Below are 18,936 nucleotides of genomic sequence, written 5' to 3'. Positions count from 1 at the left end.
TACACTTTTTAGAAAGGTTCAAATATTATTGCTTATAAAGTTCTGTCATTAAGCCTTCATTTCAATATAGTGTTTAGTGTCTCTTAAATTGTTTTAATTTTTCTTGTGAGAATTTACATTAGAATTATGAGTTTTTCTTATGGAATTTTCAAACTGATCTTTTTACTTGATATTTGAAATACGTATTTTTATAATTTTATAATTGAAATATGTTAAATATTTAGCCTCATGTATTCTTTCCTATAAATTGTAAAGACGTTTAAATATTTGGGTGAGATCATGTGAGATCAACGCTGGAATACCACTATGGTGGCTGGTTAGTCCTAGACTGCAATCTCTGTGGTTATACAATGATAATAATGTTAATACACTTGGCTGCTGGCTCCTATGTATGTCATGGGGCTCCTTATACCCTGGAGGCCACATCACTTCCTGGTTGGGCCTGGATAGGTTGATCTCCTAGGTTCCCGTCCATCCTGGGTACCGCTTGGGAGCCATCTGTTGTGTTTGTTGTACCAGCACTGAAGGATGCCTATGACTGGAGAGATTCAATGCCACAATTTGTTTGGCTACCCTGATCACCTGAAGGCTGGCAGCTGGGCAGGAGAGTGGGAGCTAGACAGCCTGGTTTAGGCTTTACTTTACAGTGAAACACAGACAACTGTCTTGTGTTTGTAAGGCTTAGGAAGCACTGGTGAGATTATTCCAGTATGGACGTTGATATGGTTTGGCTGTGTCCACACCCAAATCTCATCTTGAATTCCCACATGTTGTGGGAAGGACCTGGTGGGAGGTAATTTAGTCATAGGGGGAGGTCTTTCTCATGCTGCTCGTTTGATAGTGATAACTCTCCGGAGATCTGATGGTTTTCCACGGGGGGAGTTTCCTGCACAAGCTCTCTTTTTGCCTGCTGCCATCCATGTAAAACATCACTTGCACCTCCCTACCTTCCACCATGATTATGAGGCCTCCCCAGCCATGTGGGAACTGTGAGTCCGTTAAACCTCTTTTTCTTTCCAGACTTGGGTATGTCTTTATTAAAAGTGAGAAAACAGGCTAATATAGAAGTGATGAAGGATGATAGGAGCCAAGACACTCATTCCTGGGTTTTACATAAAAGAATCACACCTGGTCATTGCGGAGAAAGAAGCCGAGGAGGTAGGAGACACCCAGCATGGTCTCGCGATGCATGCCATTGTGCAGGTCATTCTTCAGGAGTTTCTCCTCCAGGACCACGTGATACCGGAGGACGTCCTTCTCCTGGATCACACACAGAATTGAAAGTCAGTCAAGAGATCAGCCTGACAGTTACCCAGATTCTTCCATGTACTGTCACCGTGGAGATTACAAAGAGGAACAAGAGCTTGTCCGAGAGGAAGTTTTGACAGAAGCATCAAGACACAATAGGGATTCAATATGAAAGTGAGTTGTGAAACAGATGGCTTCAGAGAACTTGCAAATTTTCCAGATGGAACAGTTAATAACTCATTAGAGGATTCTAAAACCCAGACTAAAGATACGACAGCTGGGGGTAGATTTTAAAGGTGATAATTCTTTGGACAGAACTGCTGAGAAGACACAGTCCCCACACCCCAGTCCACCTTTCACCTCTGGGGCACGAGAGGAGCTTCATTAGGATGCTTCAAGGACCTCAATCTGTGTCTCCTGGAGATAGGGTGGCATGTTGGATGGGGTCTGACCCAGGCAGGGACTGCTGATGAGCTGCCCCGTGGTGCACTGAGGAGGGCTGTTGCTGTGTGGGACAGATCTGCACTTGCATAGTTGGCTTGGGACAAGAATGTGGGTGTTTGCTGTGGCTCAGACATGAGGAGTATCTGAGAGAGCTGATGGCAGCCTGGATGGGCAGGCTCCCCAGGGGCAGAGCTAGGGGTGGACTCTGTGCTTTTAGGGTCCTTCCTGCCCTCCTCCATCCTTCTTAACCTTCTTGACGTGTCTTCCCAAACACCAACCCTTATTACCCCTCTGCTTCAAAGCTAGTGAAACCAAAATGGAATTTAATGAGATCAGAAAGGGAAGCATTCTGTGGGGAAGGTGAGGAGAAGGCTCCTAGGTGATTGCCTCTCAGCTCCAGACCCACCTCCTATATTCTGTTTGATGATGCTGGGGCTGAGGCTGTCCCCCACATTTCTCCTTTGCAAGTGGCTCCCTATTAGGGTCTGCCAATGAGCAGCACTAGAGACAGTTGGAGGGCTGGAGGCCTCGCTCCTTCCTGTTCTCTCCCTGTTCCTATTGGCGTCACCCAGCCTCACTTCTCTTCCCTGCAGTGGCACCTGAATCTGCATGGCAGTTTTCTGTCACTCACAAAGCCAGCTTAATCCCGCCCTCTCCACTCATAAGACACCAGCCAAACAATGCCTGCTCCTGGAGGTCTGGGTCTTGGACCCACAGAGACCTTCGCCACTCATTCAGGCTCAAAGACACCAGCACCAGCTGAAAAGTGACCCCTTCTCAGCGGTCTCTAGGTTTATACGTTTTAGTAATTCCAACCTCTTCCCACTGTACTCCTAGCCTTAGGGGTCATAAGTGAATCCTGCAATTGCTATCATTGTGATATTGCTCTCTTGCTTTTTTAACCTTTCAATTATATTTATACAGCTTTATAGCCAATAAACAATTCATTCTATCAAATTCTGTTTATGTAACTGGTATGTTTTTCATCTCCTGTGGACTCTGACCGATTCAAGGACCAAGACCATTTCTGCACAAAGCTCTGTTGTGGAGCAGGGAGGGAAGAACTAATTTTAAATTCAATTCAAAGTGTTAATTATTGTAAGGAGTTGGATTCTTTATTTTTACTTAGCTGAGAGTGAGTTTGTGACTTAAAGTGTATTTGCCACCAGAGTGATTACAGGACTTTTTGGGAAGGCAGAGAGGCTATGGGACTGCCTGAAGTTTCATTCTGGGGCTCAAAAAGAATATTTCTCGCTGAAGAGTTATAAGGAAATAGGGTGTGCTAGAGGGCAGGGGAAAGACAAGGCAGATGATTTCCACTTCCATCCCAGGAGTTCAAAGTGCCAGTTACAGGAATTTACGGCATTCTGCCTTCCTTCAGAGTTTATAATCTAGTTGGAGAGCTAAGACCTGCTTCCTTGAGAGGACAGTCCATCCTACTGGGGATACATGATAAACGCTGCAAGGGCGTACACATGGTGTGACTTCAGAGGCAGGAGAGAGCACCTACGCCTCGGGTGGCCAGAGCCATCTTCCCTGAGGAGGTGGGACTGTACACGATGAGTGGGTAGGGAGAATTTGGGAGGTGATGAGGAAGAAAAGCAGCCTTTTTTATTTCCTCATTAAATAAGAAAAATCCCCATTTTCTGAAAATTCAAACATTCCTTTTAGTCCAATAATGTGTCATTTCACTTTTCCATTAAAACTCTCCCGTCCATAGCCACATACTTAACACAGCCTCAGGTGGAGACTCTCCCACATATAATCCTCCCCTATAGCAGAGCCATTGTGTGTTTTGTGCATATCCCTGGAATTAGGCACTTGAGCTCATAGGTACAAGCATGCAGGTGTCCCAGGAAGCTGGAAGAATCCTCATGACCACCCCTCCTCCCCCACTCCCTGACCTGTCCCTGGTCCCAATAGCTGAGATGTCAGCTTCAGGGACCTAGAGGGTGGATTATCTCTTTCTTTTTCCTCTTATCCCCTTCTCTATCTTCCCTGATTCCTAACATCCAGGGGTAAACAGTCAAAGTTTGTCAAAGGATTTTGTGAATTAATTCAAAAGCTTCAATTGTGCCAGTATCTGACTTAAAATTCTTCGGTGGGTCCTGTTTCTTACAGAACTAAGTCCAAATTACTCCTCCAGGTATCTAAGACTTCCATAGGTTGGCTGCAATTTATCTGATATTCAGCGGTGGCTCCAGAAGTTTTATATAGGAGGGGCCCAGGACCACCCCACCCCTAGCCCCAGACGATGGGACATGTTTATAGCTGGATATGCATGGCAAGCACACTGTTTTCATTTTCATCTTTCTATTGAGTGGCTGAGATGATGATGTTAAAAAAGATGGGGGTGGTACTGATACACCCTGAGAAGCCACCCCTGAGCCCACTCTTGTTTCCCACCACTGCTCTGGAGAAACCATGTAATTTCTTTACGTGGTTTCATGACTCTGGCTAGAACCAGAGTGATGGTTGTATAGATAGATCCTACACAGGCCAGCACCTGTGGGCTTGGGCTGCCTTTGCTCGTATTTACATACACACACCAACACTACACCCTCAATGCACCATGCCTGCATCCTTGTGTATACAGGCTCAAATGTGCAGTTCCAGGGGCATATGTGTAACATCCAGCGCCTCTGACCTGGGGGAAGTCTGTGTATGGGAGAATCTCTGCACGAGTCCATATCAAGTATATGGCTATGGGCAAGGAGGGAGGAGTGAAATGGCACACAACTAATGAATTGTAAACATTGAGTGTTTGAATTTTCACAAAATAACTTCCCTAGTTCTAGTCCTTGATACCTACTAGAGACAGGGCCTTCTTCTCCCTGATGTAATTCTCAATGGCATTGTTGTTCGGAGCAAACACTGTGTAGGCATTGGCAGCCTCAATTGCATTCGCCAGGTTATAGTGCTGTGATGGAAAGAGACAAGAGCACGTGAGGGATTCCTGTTCTTGGGTAACCTGAGCATGGCGGTCAGGCAGAGAATGTGGTACTTGCAATGATGTAGCCCCGGAAGATGGAATAGTCAGGCATCTGTTCCAGTCGGGTGAGCAGGTTTGGTAAGGAGCCCAACAGAGCTCTTTTCGGGACCAGCACCTGAAAAAAGAAACCCCAGCCCCCTGTTAGCATGTTTTGGTAGGACCTACTGCTTGTGTATACATATGAGAGTCTAATGCCATTAACTTCTTCAGGCAGTTAAATGGATTGACATTAACAACCTTTTGAAGATTACTCACAGAATAAAAATATTCCAGGATACAGTGTGATGAGGCTGGAGGAGACTTGGAGATGTTATTCAATTTCATGCCTTACCCTTAAACCTCCTTGATTAGAGAAAATTTCACCTTGCACAAAAGACTTTCAGCTTTCCCTAAGTAATCAATTTCAACTTGCATTACTCTACCTTGTCAGAGAAGACCTTAGACCAAGTCTAACTGACATGCGGCAGGTTGCCGCTAATATCTAATTCATTCTTCTTTGGTTGTTGTTCTTTTGTTTATTTTTTAGGTTCTTCATTTCTTTTCCCTGAAGTTTCAAACCTACTGCAACTGAGTAGCCCGAAACTGGCTTGTAAAACTGGTTAGCTCATGCTGTGTAATAATAGGGCATTTTTACATAAAAATTCAGATTGCTGACTTCTGTTTAAAAACATCGGTCTGGATTTCTGCAGACACACAGCAGCGGAGACTAGCAGCGGCCACTTCCATTATCGTCTCCACCACTCCCTAATGTCTTCTACCTGGGACATTCCCCTTACTCATTCTGCTATCCATCTGGACATTTGGGTTTGCAAGTCCTGCATAATTAACCTTCTGGCCAAAATCACTATTTTCACCTTTGCATTCTACCTAGAACCTTGTCAGACTGAAGAATTAAACACCGGAGTGTTTTTCTAATCCGATCGGCCTTTTTCCAACATTTATTGCATGCCTTCTATAGGCCGGGCAGTGGGTATATAAGTGTGACTGAGGCCTGGGTTCTGCCCTCAATGAGCTCACAGCATATTACAGTAGAAAGCCTAATCCAGTCTGCTGTCTGTACTTAAAAATAAAATTTTATTGGAATACAGCCATGTAGATTTGTTTACACATCTTTGCACTACAATGGCAGAGCTGAAGAGCTGTGATGGAGACCATGTGACCTGCAAAGCCTAATAATTGCCATCTGGCTTTTCCCAGAAACACTGTATGAAAACATTGTGTTAGAGGAAGACAGATACATTTCTGAGTTGCTGGAACTGAAGGGGGAGGAGGGGCTTAAGGTGATAGATAATGAGATGAGATTTGGCAGATTTGAGAGCTATGAGGAGAAGGCCTGATAGAGCCTGATGGTTCTGTGTCCATGTCACATAACAGTAGGCAATGAGGAGGGCCACTGAAAATCAAGAAAAAGACCCTCCTTTCTCTAGGAGTTTGCAATCCCAAATAGGGGTGCAACAGCATGGGGAGTGAAGTGGGCTGAGATTAGGCTACCAGCCACTCTGGCCAGGCACCTTTATGTAGGGCACAACGGCGGCCCTGACTGCGATGCCCTTGATGCCACTGGACAGACATAGAAGGAGCTCCTTAGGGAGTGCCTGCAGCCCAGAGGCTATATAGATAACCGAATCAATTAACTGTCATACCCAGAACTGCTTCATCAATCCAGTTACTTAACCATGAGGAGTCTCTGTTGTCTCGTTTGTACGTAAGAATAATACAGCACTTAGGAGACGGGTTGAGATGCCACTCTACTAATGAGGTTGTGTGCATCAAAAAAAGCAGAGTGGAGGTAACTTATTTATTTATTTGACGGAGTCTTGCACTGTCGCTTGGGCTGAAGTGCAGTAGTGTGATCTCAGCTCACTCCACCTCCTGGGTTCAAGCAATTCTCCTGCCTCAGCCTCCCAAGTAGTTGGGACTACAGATACGTGCCACCATGCCCAGCTAAGTTTTTGTATTTTTAGTAGAGACAGCGTTTTACCATGTTAGCCAGGATAGTCTCCATCTCCTGACCTCATGATCCTCCTGTCTCAGCCTCCTAAAGTTCTGGGATTACGGGCATAAACCACCGCACCCAGTCTTTTTTTTTTTTTTTTTTTTGAGATGGAGTCTCACTCTGTTGCCCAGGCTAGAGTGCAATGGCACAATCTTGGCTCACTGCAACCTCTGCCTCCCGGGTTAAAGCAATTCTCTTGCCTCAGCCTCTTGAGCAGTTGGAATTACAGGCATGCACCACAACACCCAACTAATTTTTTTGTACTTAGTAAAGATGGGGTTTCACCATGTTGGTCAGGCTGGTTTTGAACTCCTGACCTAAGGTGATCCATCATCTTTGGCCTCCCAAGTGCTGGGATTACAGGTGTGAGCCACCGTCCAGCCAACTTTATGTTCTTAAAATGTTTTTTAGTACTTTGGAAAGCCAGGATTGGAAAATAAAAAGATCCTCGATAAATAACATTACTTTGCATTAGATGAAGCTATATTCCCTGTAAGTGACAAATCACTTGCACAAAATTCTTGTTTCTAAGTGCCCCTTAATGATATGGGAGAACCGCAAAATCTTTGCAACAATGAGACCAGAAATCTTACAAGCAGGCTCCTTTCCAAATAGAAACCTTTTCTGTAACTTAAAATCAGTAAGTGGCTATATAAGGGCCAAGTGAGAACAATTTTAATTAAAATACAATTTTTTTTTCTGATCTTCCACCTTACAAGAATTCCCAATGTACCCGAAATTCCAACTTGTAACTTTCATTTTAAATAAAGATCCTAACATGGTAACTGAAAATTGCAGGGTAGCTTATAATGCCATTTCTCATTGTTCTTTTTTTTCCTATGTCATACCGTTGTTAAACTGGGTATCAGAAGAAAATAAAAATGTCACAGTGCTTTTTATATTCTTTTCCACTTTTTTCCGAAGGGCCTTTCCTACCTCATTTTTCAGGGTGCAACAATGCAGATAGGAGAGTGGAAAGGTGACACAGAATCACGTGCCTCTCCTCCAGCTCTTGATTATATCCCCTTTGGTTGTATGGACTTCCCAGTGCCAGGGTGCTTAAGCTCACATGACTTTTTATTTTTTGAGACAGGGTCTCACTCTGTTGCCCAGGCTAGAGTGCAGTGGCTGGAACACAGCTCATTGTAGTCTCGACCTCCTGGGCTCAACTGATCCTCCTGCCTTAGCCTCCTGAATAGCTGAGAGCACACAGGTGCATGCATTTTTTTTTTTTTTTTGTTAGAGACAGGATCTCACTATGTTAGCCAGACTGGTCTTGAATTCCTTGGCTCAAGCAATCCTCCTGCTTCAGTCTCCCAAAGTGCTAGAATTATAGGTGTGAGCCACAGCACTTGGCCTGAAGTGTCTTTTGAGATGTTTCCATAAACAAGAAAGATAATAGGTGTGACCACACTTGATAAAGGGCCTACTGCTGAATATGGGCTGGGTAAATGGGAACTGAGTCTCACTGAATCAAGAGTCTGTAGATGGTTTTAAAATAAAAGTCATACGGTACAGTACCAGTTACCTTCCACATAAGGCTAAAAAAATTGCTGTACAGGGGGATAAATAACAAAGGGAAAAGAGATGCCACATGCACAGGAGGGTAGAATCTTGTACCTTGTTGATGATGTGTATCACTCCATTTGTGGCTGCATTGTCCCCATCGACAATGGAGGCCCCTTCAATTGTGATATTCTGTAAATGCAAACCACAGTGGGAAGGTGAGTCTATAGAACACACCTTGGGGTTGAGATGATCTCTGGAATTTCTGCTTTTTGAGCAACAGTGATCTTCATACTTTCAGGCCATAAGCCACAGTAAGAAATACCTTTAACTTCTTGTCCCCCAGACACCTCCCTCTCTCTCTCTCTCTCTCTCTCTCACACACACACACACACACACAGAGGAAATAGTACTTTCCCCTATGTGGGAGGCACTCTGATCATCTATTCTATTGTATTCTATGCAATTTCATTTATAAAAGTGCTGTTCGAGGCTTATTAAAGTGGCCCTGTGGTTCGACCCTGGAGACAGCATTGTGGGTTGAGCTGTGTCCCCCCTACCCCCACAATTTGTATGCTGAAGTCCTAACCTCTAGTACCTCAGGTGGTGACCTTATTTACAGACAGGATCTTTACAGAGGTGATCAAGTTAAAGTGAAGTCCTTAGGGTGGACCCTAATCCAATTTGACTGGTGTCCTCACAAGCAGCAGGAATTTGCACAGAGACAGCTACACTCAGATACTGCCATGTGAACATGAAGATACCATCTTCAACCCAAGGAGAGGGGCCCAAGACAGCCCCTTTCCTCACAGCCTTAGAAGGAAGCAACTCTGCTCACACCTTGATCTTGGACTTCCAGCCTCCAGAACTGTGAGAAAATAAATGCCTGTTGTTTAAGCCTCCCAGTCTGTGGTACTTTGTTATGGTAGTGCTGGCAAACTAATACAGATGGCAATTGACTTTCCTGATCAGAATACAACTACTTTTTAAGACTATGAATTGCATAAGGAATGGGGGTAAGTAAAACCCCACCCACTCGCCCACCCAGCCACCAATCAACACTAACTGGGCTCTACTCTTTCTGGTTTCCTCTCCTCTTCTCCCCAGTTGAAATCCCTGCTAGGAACCCTGGTCTTGTCTCACCCTGAGCAACTCCCAAGTCACATCTGCAGAGGCCCTGAAGAAAACCCTCCTGGTAGGAGATAGTGATATAGGACATAGGAATGAACTCACTAAAAATATATCATTAATGGTTAGCTCCTCTAGGTCAGGGGCCTTGACTGATTTAACTCTGAATCTGTAGGGCCTGGGATATGCCTGACCAGATGGGTATTTAGTTAATGCTTGCTAAGAGAATCAATGATTTAAAACATTAATAAATTAGCATGATTGTAGGAATCACCTTACAATGTACATCAAAACATCATACTGTACACTTTAAAATATACAATTTTAATTAAAAACCTGATGGAAAATAACTCCAATGTCACTAGAATTATCAGAATAAGTATTAAAAAGCCATAAGACCACTGTTTTCTGCTTTCTAAAAGAAAATATCTGATGAGCCACATATATTTAGGTATTCCTAGGCGTAGATCTTTTTCATAGTGCTCATACCAATGAGTGGGAGGGTAGAAATGTTCTAGAGCAGTAATTCTCAAACATTTTTGACCGTGGCCCATGGTTCATGAATGTAGCAGTTCTCACTTTGCAGTGGAATCTTCATTCTCACCTTGTGCAATTCACAGAAAGAGCTCTGAACCACTGCCCGTGCAGCCAGGCAGCCAGACTCCCTCACAGAATTCTGAATCAGAGTCTTTGACACACCGCAGGAAGTGCCAGATGATAAGCGTCCCTGGAGCTGGGCTCTTCCTTGGGCATTGCCCTATCTCCAGCACCTAGATCTGTGCTGGTACACAGCAGCAGGTGCTTAATAGCGGCTGACTGACTGACTCTAACTTCATCTAAAATTTCATTTCTCTATAAAGATTCAATTCTGTAAAGACTGAATATGTATAGATTCAACTCTATAAAGATTCAATTTAATTTCTGTATAAAGATTCAGTGACTAATAACCAGGTCTTAATCAACTGTACATCAAAAGAAAAGTTGTGGAACTGCACATCTTTTACCCTTTCTGGATCAGTCTGTGGTCTGATGTGAGATTTGTGGCCAATCAGTGGGCAGAAGGCCACATTTTAGAGGATCACTGCTACAGGGTAACGTGTGTGTGTGTGTACGTGTGTGTGTATGTGTGTGTGTGTGTGTGTGTGTGTGTGTGTGTGTGTGCGTATCGACATGTGATAATTATTGCAGCTGGGTGATGTCCACGTGAGGGATTCTGCTCTCTGTAGTTTTGCACATGTTTAGAAGTTCCCATACTATGGAAATTTAAGAAGTACAATATAAACCAAGATGTTATGTTTCAAGTAAACAGACAAATTCCAGAGCTCTCTTACCCCATCCATCTTCGCCAGGTGAAGGAAGTTGCCCGGCAAAGATGTTGCCAACATGTCAGAAGAAGACAGGGTCTGCAAATCTGCCACTCTGTATGTGCCTAGTAGTATATGGTATCTGAAACAACAGTCCACAAGGGCTATAGTTCAGTATCAATGCATGGGGCTGTAGTATCATTGAGTAGTTGAGAGAACAGGCTCTGAAGCCAGATTGCCATATTCAAAATTCAAGCTCCTGATTCAGTTATCAGCCTTGGCTTGAGTTAATTACTTAACCATGTTGTGCCTTGGTCTCCACATCTGTAAAATGGGAATCATTACAATATCTATCATAGGGTTGTTGAGAGAATTAACTGGGTTATATGTAAAGCAGCAAAACAGTGCTTGGCAGAATTGGCTGTCAGAAATCGTTGACTATTACTATCCTGGGGGCGAGAGGAAAGGGGAATCCTAGAACATGTTCAGCTCCATGAATTTGAAGGACCATGTGGTTTCCCTACATTGAACTTCAAAGACATGTTCACACAGATGCCATTCAGATATGGTGTAAAATAAAATAAGTAACACCTACTTTATTAGGGATGGAATATTGCTCTGTGACAACCAGAAGCTTTTCTCATCCTGGTCCATGTCCTCAGTAGCTTGTTGGGAAGGCACAAGGACAGTGAGGTTTGAAGTGGCTGACAGTGTGGGTTGTAGAGAAGCATTCTGAACCACAGAAAGAAAATAAAGTGACCTGCTCATGTTAGGGGACAAACAGGGCTGACTCAAATGCTTGGAAGAGATGACAATTTCCCATATGATACTGGAAAGGTCCTAGGGTCTCCTTTCCCAAACCTACCCAACCCACTGTCTGATGCCTCATTTTCCCTTGTGGGACTCATTTCTTTTAATTCAATCTATGAGTCTTATTAAAGCAAATCTGTCCAATCAGATCACACATTCAGTCATTTTAAGTCCTTTACACTTTAGTCTAAATGAAGAGCCAAGAAATAGCCTTGTTAGGCTCTTGTGGGTATGTGTACATGCAGGAAACCTTAAGCATTCTTGGACGTCTTTGGAGTAAGGATGGTGGGGAGACTGCAGGAGTAGTTTCGGCATGGAAGGAACTAGAGGGCTGAAATAAAACCTGAAGTAAATTTCATTCTTGCCTAGAGAGCCAGTTCTTGGTAGAAGCAGTGGCATGCTTAACAAACAAACAAACAAACAAACAAACAAAAAACAACCCAAAGCTCTGGTTTGCAGTATTTACTGATTTTTATGGCGTAAATACTTCCACCAGGGCTGATTTCCAGGTACCAAAATGACTGCACTGAAAGTGGAGGCAGGAAGAATGTGCACCATCAGCTCCCATGAGTGAATGTACGGGGTCCACTAGGCCAGCTTATGCCTGTGGGGTGAGACCAAGAATGACAAGTCTATGTGAAAGTCAGCATATTCAAGAGCATGCTCGGTCTCTTCTCTCCCCTGTGCTGGGATCAGGGGTTCAGAGAGGCTCCATACAGAAGCAACAGGAAGCCGTCCTGGAGTGGGTGCAGACTAGGCAAAGACTATTATTTTGGCATGTGTCTATTTTAAGGGGATAAACCACTTGTTGCAAAGGCTGGCTGGTCTGGCCACCTTGGTCCATTCAGCCATAGAGGACAGAGATTGAGTTAAGGGTGTAGGGTAGGGATTGGATTCTTTATTATTATACTTTTCAGGGGTGAGGGAAAAGCTTTTCTTGGCATATTGAGCTGAGAGCTAAGCACATACGAGTTATGTCAGATTACAGCTATAATTCCCCAAATCGAACTTGGTGAATTACAATGATGAATCATGTTAACTTACAAAAAAGATCCCTGTGATGACTGAAGCTCCCTTCTGCCCCCCACACACTGATGCTCAGAGCAAACTTCTGATCAATCATATCAGAGTCTTTAGAGGTGCGGCCTATGCAGGTATATTTTTTAAAAAATGTGTTCATGTGGTTCCACAGTGCAGCCAGGGGTGAGAAACGCTGCTCAGCACAATCGCCTACCCTCCTTGCCAGCTGCATTATCAGTTTTCTATTATATACATTCCCAATCCTAAGTCCCAACGAAGGTACTCACATTTATCCACTGGTTAAATACAGCTGCTTCGGAGAGGAATGACAATTCCTTATTCATACCGTGCAAGGGAAGGAGGGAGAGATGGGAGAGAGCACAGAGAAAAAGCAATGAGAAGTGTAATCACAGTGCATTTCTGGGTCACTTGTGCTCAGCCTTCCTGGGGCTGGGCTCGTTTTCCTGGCCTGCCTCCCTGATGCTAACATGAATGGGTGCTCCAGCTAGCTGTATTTACATGTTGCCAGAACTGCACATTTCTTCCACACTGAGAGTGGCTTGATTATTCTCTAGAGAAGTAATTCCAGAAACTTCGAATGAAGCAACAACTCAAGGTTCTTCCAAATCAGAATTAGGCTGTAAGAACATGGCTACCTAGACCCTAAGTGGGGGGTCACAGAGCTCAGCAAATAGTCCCCTTTCAGAGACATTGTTGAGTAGTGGCTCAGAACAATGAAAGCAAACCATGTGGGTTTTCATGTTGGCTCTGCCATTTTCTAGTTCCTAGGCCAGTTACCTAAAGGACCTCAATTTTCTCATCTGTGAAATGGGAATAGTAAAAGCTCCAATTCACAGTTTGATATGAGAAACAGTTGTTTTTAAAGTGATTAGATTAGAGGCTGGTATGCAGTAATTTCAGTAAGTTTTGGCCCCTATTATCTTTAATTTATCCACTCTGGAATACTGGGGTGGAGTGAAGGGAGGCTCTAAGATATAAAAGGGGATGTAAGATACAAGGGAAAAGATGGCCCTCCCTGCCTCTCTATGATTTACACTTGTTTGGGGGAAGTTCAGCCTTGAAAAGACAACCAACATTGCTGGCAGAGCAGTGACATTTAAAGGTGTTATAGAGTTTTTTTTTTTTTTTTTTTAATTGTACTGTAGGTTCTGGGGTACATGTGCAGATCATGCAGGGTTGTTGCATAGGCGCATACATAACCAGGTGGTTTGCTGCCTCCATTCCCCTTCATCTATACCCAGCATTTCTCCCCATATTATCCCTCCTCACCCTTCCCACCCCCTGCTGTCCCTCACCTAGCCCCTCTCAACTGACCTCAGTGTGTGATGCTCCCTGAGTCCACGTGTTCTCATTGCGTTTTTTTTTTTAAGTTTCTAAACACGGAGTTACTAAAAAAGACTGGGTTCACTTCTTGGATCTGTCATTTACTGGCTATGTGCTCTTGTGCAAGTCACTTAGACTCTGAGAACTCAAGGGCCTTATCTGAAAAATGAATATGATGAAGACTTCCTCCAGGAATTATGAAAATTAAGTACATTAATGTATGTGAAAATATTTTTAAAACTACTAAATACCACAAAAATGGCAATATCAATGATCCTATGTGAATTTACATAAAGACAAAAAGTCTTAGTGCCGTCTCAATTCCATCTGGTAATTGAGGTTATTAATAAACACATTAAAAAGTAAGTTAGTAAGAAAGTGAATAAATACAAGGGCAGAGATGCCTGAGTAATCCCTTAGAGGGGACACTTTAAGGGAGAGGAGGGCTGAGGTGCTGGTGGGAAGGCCAGAGCTGGGGAGGAGAGAGATGAATGTGGCAGGCCTGGAGCTGGGGAGGAGAGAGATGAATGTGGCAGGCCTGGAGCTGGGGAGGAGAGAGATGAATGTGGCAGGCCTGGAGCTGGGGAGGCAGCAGCTAAACTGGAGGGGATGGCTGTTTAGAAGAAAAACGAGTGGGCTGGGCATGGCGGCTCAGGCCTGAAATCCCAGCACTTTCAGAGACTGAGGTATGTGAATCACTTGGAGTTTGAGACCAAGCCTGGGCAACATGGTGAGACCCTGTCTCCACAAAAAATAAAAAATTAGCTGAGTGTGGTGGCACATTCTTATAGTCCCAGGGAGGATCACCTGAACCTTGGGAGGTCAAGGCTGCAGTGAGCCATGATCATGCCACTGTACTCCAGCCTGGGCAACAGAGTGAGATCCCGTTTCAAGTAAAAAAAAAAACAGAAACAAAAACATGAGTGGAGTCTGTATGAAGATGTCTGGAGAGCCAAGCTGAGGACTTAATTTTGCTTTTTGTGGGAGGAGAGGGAAATTGTGAAAGCAGGATTTTAGGGTTTTAGGAAACAGGATTCGTGGCCAGCGCAGAGAAAATGTGATTTACATGTCATGGTCCAGGTGTCAGGAGACAGTTCCTGACTCGGTGAGTTGAAAACACGGTGGACAGTGAGAGGGGAAGGGAGGAAGGGGCCTCCCAAGGGTGAGGCTCTTAGGCAACGCTCTTAGTGCAGGCTGTGGGTCCTGGGGATTGTTAGGTTTGTGATTTCAGCAGAGAGGAGAGGCAGAAACCCAACTGCCAGGAAGTTGAATAAAAAGTGATGAGGAAATTTGTCAATTGACTTTGTTTCTCATTTTGACAAATATTTATAACCAGTGGGACCGACGTAGGAAACAAGACAGAGATAATCTCTTAAGAGTTTATGGTTGTTGACAGACAAACATCACAAGTTCTCACTCATACACAAGAGCTAAAAATGTAGATCTCATGAAGACAGAGAGGGGATTGGTGGCTACCAGAGAGCAGGAAGGGAAGGAGGGGGAGAGGATGAAAGGAAAAGAATATGTATGTTATTTATTACCACTGAGCTATACATATAAAAATGGTAAAGATGTATGGATGTGTATTTTACCTCAATAAATTAAAAAGTTTATGGTCAAAATAGAAAAATGTAGGAGCAATGCTGAGTTAGTGTGGCCCATGCTGTACAGGTAGAATGTTCTGCACTGGTGGTTAAGTATTTGTGCTCTGCACTTGACAGCTGTCAGAGCTATCAGCTGGATTCCTCACTCTGGAGCTAAAGGGTGATGGGCATGTTTGCTAAGCCTCTCAGTTTACCCATCTGTAAAATGGGCATAATAGTAGCATAACGCCAGAAGGTTGTTGTGAGATTTAAATGGGGTGTTGCTGTATGGTAAAAGTTTAGCAAGATGCCTGGCATATGTGCAGGCGTGCACACACACAGCAGGGGTAAGCCCAGACAGGAGAGTCTGGTGAATCCAGCAAAGGCCAGTTGGTTGCTCCTTTGGGAAGTCTGAGAATGGAAAGAGGTAGAGTATCAAGAAAGAGAAGTAAGGACTGCTTGGTGCACAGAAGCTGCCAAATAAAAGCCAGCTGCCTTCAGCCTGTGGAAAACGTGTGACCCAGAGCTTGTACGTCATCTGCGAGAAGCAGCTTGCTTCATGTAAAATCTCCTGCAGCAAAAGGTATGTCAATAGATCACTTTAAAGGCATCTTAGCCAAGAGGTTTTTTAAAAAGGGTTTTGTCTTTATTATTGTATACCTGAGTTCATTATAGATGGCTTACCACTGCTGCATCTCCATAGCACAGAAAGCCATCTCCTTCATAGCCCTCTTGACAAACACAGCTCCAGACACCAGAATTAGTAACCTGGCAGTTTGCCTGAGAAAACCAGGATAAAAGAAATGGTTTGTTACCCTAGCAAATACGTAGACCCAAGTTCCATCCATGAGACAACTGGCTCCATCTAGGGTAAGAACTGCAAATTTGGGGCTGAGAGATGGTATAAGTAACCCACAGACCCTTTAGTGATGCAGTGAAAGTCTCCTGACTGCATGTTTGATACAGCTATTATTTAATCACAATGAAATTATTCTCATCCCTGCCAGATTTAGCAAGTTAAAAAAATACAGGATGTACAGTCAAATGAGAGTTTCAGATAAATGATGAGTAAGTTTGAGTATACATTTGTCCCATGCAATATTTAGGGCATACTAGTACTGAAAGATTTTTTGACACATACTTGTGTATCTGAAATTCACATTCCACTGGGTACCCTGTATCTGGCAACCCTACGTTGGCTCTTCCAAGCTTTGGAATGGAGTGAAACTTGCAACAGCTACACATTTAGAACGCCAGGGCTTGGTTGTACTTAAATCAAGCAGGAGTGTTAGAGCTCCTTCAGCTTTGTAAAATGCTCTTGAGATTCTTGGGTAACAGACACCTTGGGGGCATCTCCCTCCTCATTTTTCTTCTATGAGAATTAGTCCCCCAGGCCCCCCCCAACGCATGTACTAGGGGTGGGCTATGGCAGCTGTGTTCATAACAACCCTACTTCTTGGCCATAATTGACTGACTCTTATGTGCATACCTGGGCCCAGTTGCGCCACTTAGATCCTTTCCTCTATGATTTTGAATTGGGATATGGGGAGCTGATAAATTAGAGGGTATCACTAACGGTGGGGGAACCATTTACCTCAAGATGAACACAGAAGCACTACAAGCTGGGGGAGAGAGACAGAGGCAGAGAGAAAGAAATGCACAGAGGGAAGTGAAATGAGTTTCCATCATCTCAGAGGCCTGGGGAAAGAAGCTGCCTAGATTCTGGTAATCCTGCTGTCTTCAATCCTGGTTCTGGGCTCTTGGGAAGTCTAGTCGAACTTCCTGCCTCTAGATTCCCAGAGCTACCTGGGGGATACTCCCAACAAATTTCCGCATGGATTCTGTTACTTAACTCCACGCAATGTGACTAAGGCATCAGATTTCACTGGTTCCGATGTTTGGTGCTTAGAGATGTTCTTTTGAAAGCATGACCACCCCCAGCCCTGATACCTTTGCCTGATCTTTCGAAGTTGAGAAACAAGGCACCATGTACCTCTGAATGGGCATTTTCGCCGAGAGCTTAAAACTCTGTTGTGACATTCAGGGTGGAAGCCCAGTTACCTCTTAAACGATCCTTTAAACTGTTGGTTTACAGGTGCCAGATTTAGCAAATAAAAATATTGAATGACTAGTGAAATTTCAATTTTAGGTGAAAAATGAATAATTTTTAGTATAAGTTTGTCCCATGCCATATTTGGGACTTATTTGTGCTTAAAGATGATTTGTTTCTTACATGTAAATTTAACCAGGACTTCTGTATTTTACCTGGCAGTCATATGTTGGTTCTTCCAAGCTTTGGAATGAAGTGGGAGTTGCAATAACTACTCACATTCTGCTTAGAGATTCCCTTTTAGGGGTAAGAGATTTTGTTCATTACTAGACCAGACAGGAAATAATCTTTTTTTCTCAAGCATTTTTTTTTAAAAGTAATGAAAACCAAAGTTAAATAACTCACCAATGGATGACATGTCCCGGTTTGTTCCAAGCATGAAGCTATTGGTTCACAGTCAATCCCATTTCCTCGAAATCCTTTCTTGCACTCACACTCATTCTATAATTTTAAGAACAGAGTCAAGGGAATTACTGAAAGCAAGCACCTTCCATGTCTTGCCCATACAAGGCACTGAGAAATATACTATGGAAACTGAAGCTGTCTGGTTTTCCCAGAGAACAGCATTAATGTCTTTTGCTTGATACACTTCAGATTCTAGAGTTATTAGTCTCCAGATTCTACATTACATTTTCCCATCTGACAGTTTATTGGTACTCTCTTCCTGAATTCTTTACTCCAGAGGGACCTATGCAGAGAGTCTCAGAGAGGATTTGGGCCCTAAAAAGCATCACATTGGGTGGCTCTCCTACCTAAATGAGAAAGGTTAAGCAAGCTACGTACGGGGTGTCTACTTGGTGGAGATGCATGCATGAGGCCATTGCTAGCCTGTAAGGCACTTTGTTCAATTTAGAAACATTTGGCTCCAGCACAGCTTGTCTTTTTAAAGCAGCATTCCTGGTAATTAAGGTGTGTGCCTATTTGGAAAGTCTAAAAGTTTCCAAGCCAACTAATCCCAGCTGAGGGCAATCCTAGATATGAGGGCAGTCCCGATCTCCCCCTGGCCTGATTTCTGTAATTGTGCACAAGGGCTGATGGGGGCATCAGGAAATGAGGATGGATGTGGACACACTCAATCTGAGTCAATGAGAGAGAATGAATCCTGGGTTTTTGGTCCATTCTGTTTCGGATAGAACACCACAGAGAGACCCCCTCTTTTCCCATCTCCCCATCAGGATGTTTTTCAAGTTTGTCTGCAGAAAGGAGGACAGAGCAGAGAGGAGGCAGATATTGTTATAGGTTCAACTGCGTCTCCTCACTCCCAAATTCATTGGTTGCAGTCCTCAGAATGCGACTTATTTGGAAATAGGGTTATGATGTAATTAGTTAAGATGAGGTCATGCTGGAGTAGGGTGGGCTGAATCCAATAAGACCCATATCCTTATATTAATAAAAAGGGGGAATCTCGGGCCGGGCGCGGTGGCTCAAGCCTGTAATCCCAGCACTTTGGG

General features: G+C 43.8%; 1 protein-coding gene across 1 annotated transcript in view; it reads right to left on the bottom strand.

Moving 5' to 3' along the window:
• STAB2 (stabilin 2) overlaps positions 1-18,936 on the bottom strand; it is a 169,233-nt gene that overhangs the window by 67,253 nt on the left and 83,044 nt on the right. The window contains exons 26-34 of the mRNA XM_017540297.2: positions 17,831-17,926; positions 16,060-16,155; positions 12,736-12,783; positions 11,214-11,350; positions 10,646-10,760; positions 8,301-8,378; positions 4,701-4,799; positions 4,505-4,612; positions 1,129-1,260 (exon numbers count right to left, since the gene is read on the bottom strand). Of these exons, the coding sequence (XP_017395786.1) occupies positions 1,129-1,260; positions 4,505-4,612; positions 4,701-4,799; positions 8,301-8,378; positions 10,646-10,760; positions 11,214-11,350; positions 12,736-12,783; positions 16,060-16,155; positions 17,831-17,926 (909 nt within the window). The remainder of the gene's footprint in view (positions 1-1,128; positions 1,261-4,504; positions 4,613-4,700; positions 4,800-8,300; positions 8,379-10,645; positions 10,761-11,213; positions 11,351-12,735; positions 12,784-16,059; positions 16,156-17,830; positions 17,927-18,936) is intronic.

This window comes from Cebus imitator, unplaced genomic scaffold, assembly GCF_001604975.1.
Source record: "Cebus imitator isolate Cc_AM_T3 unplaced genomic scaffold, Cebus_imitator-1.0 Scaffold8, whole genome shotgun sequence".
Taxonomy (NCBI): Eukaryota; Metazoa; Chordata; class Mammalia; order Primates; family Cebidae; genus Cebus; species Cebus imitator.
Note: the sequence above shows the minus strand (reverse complement) of the source record. Positions and strands in the feature narration are given on the sequence as shown.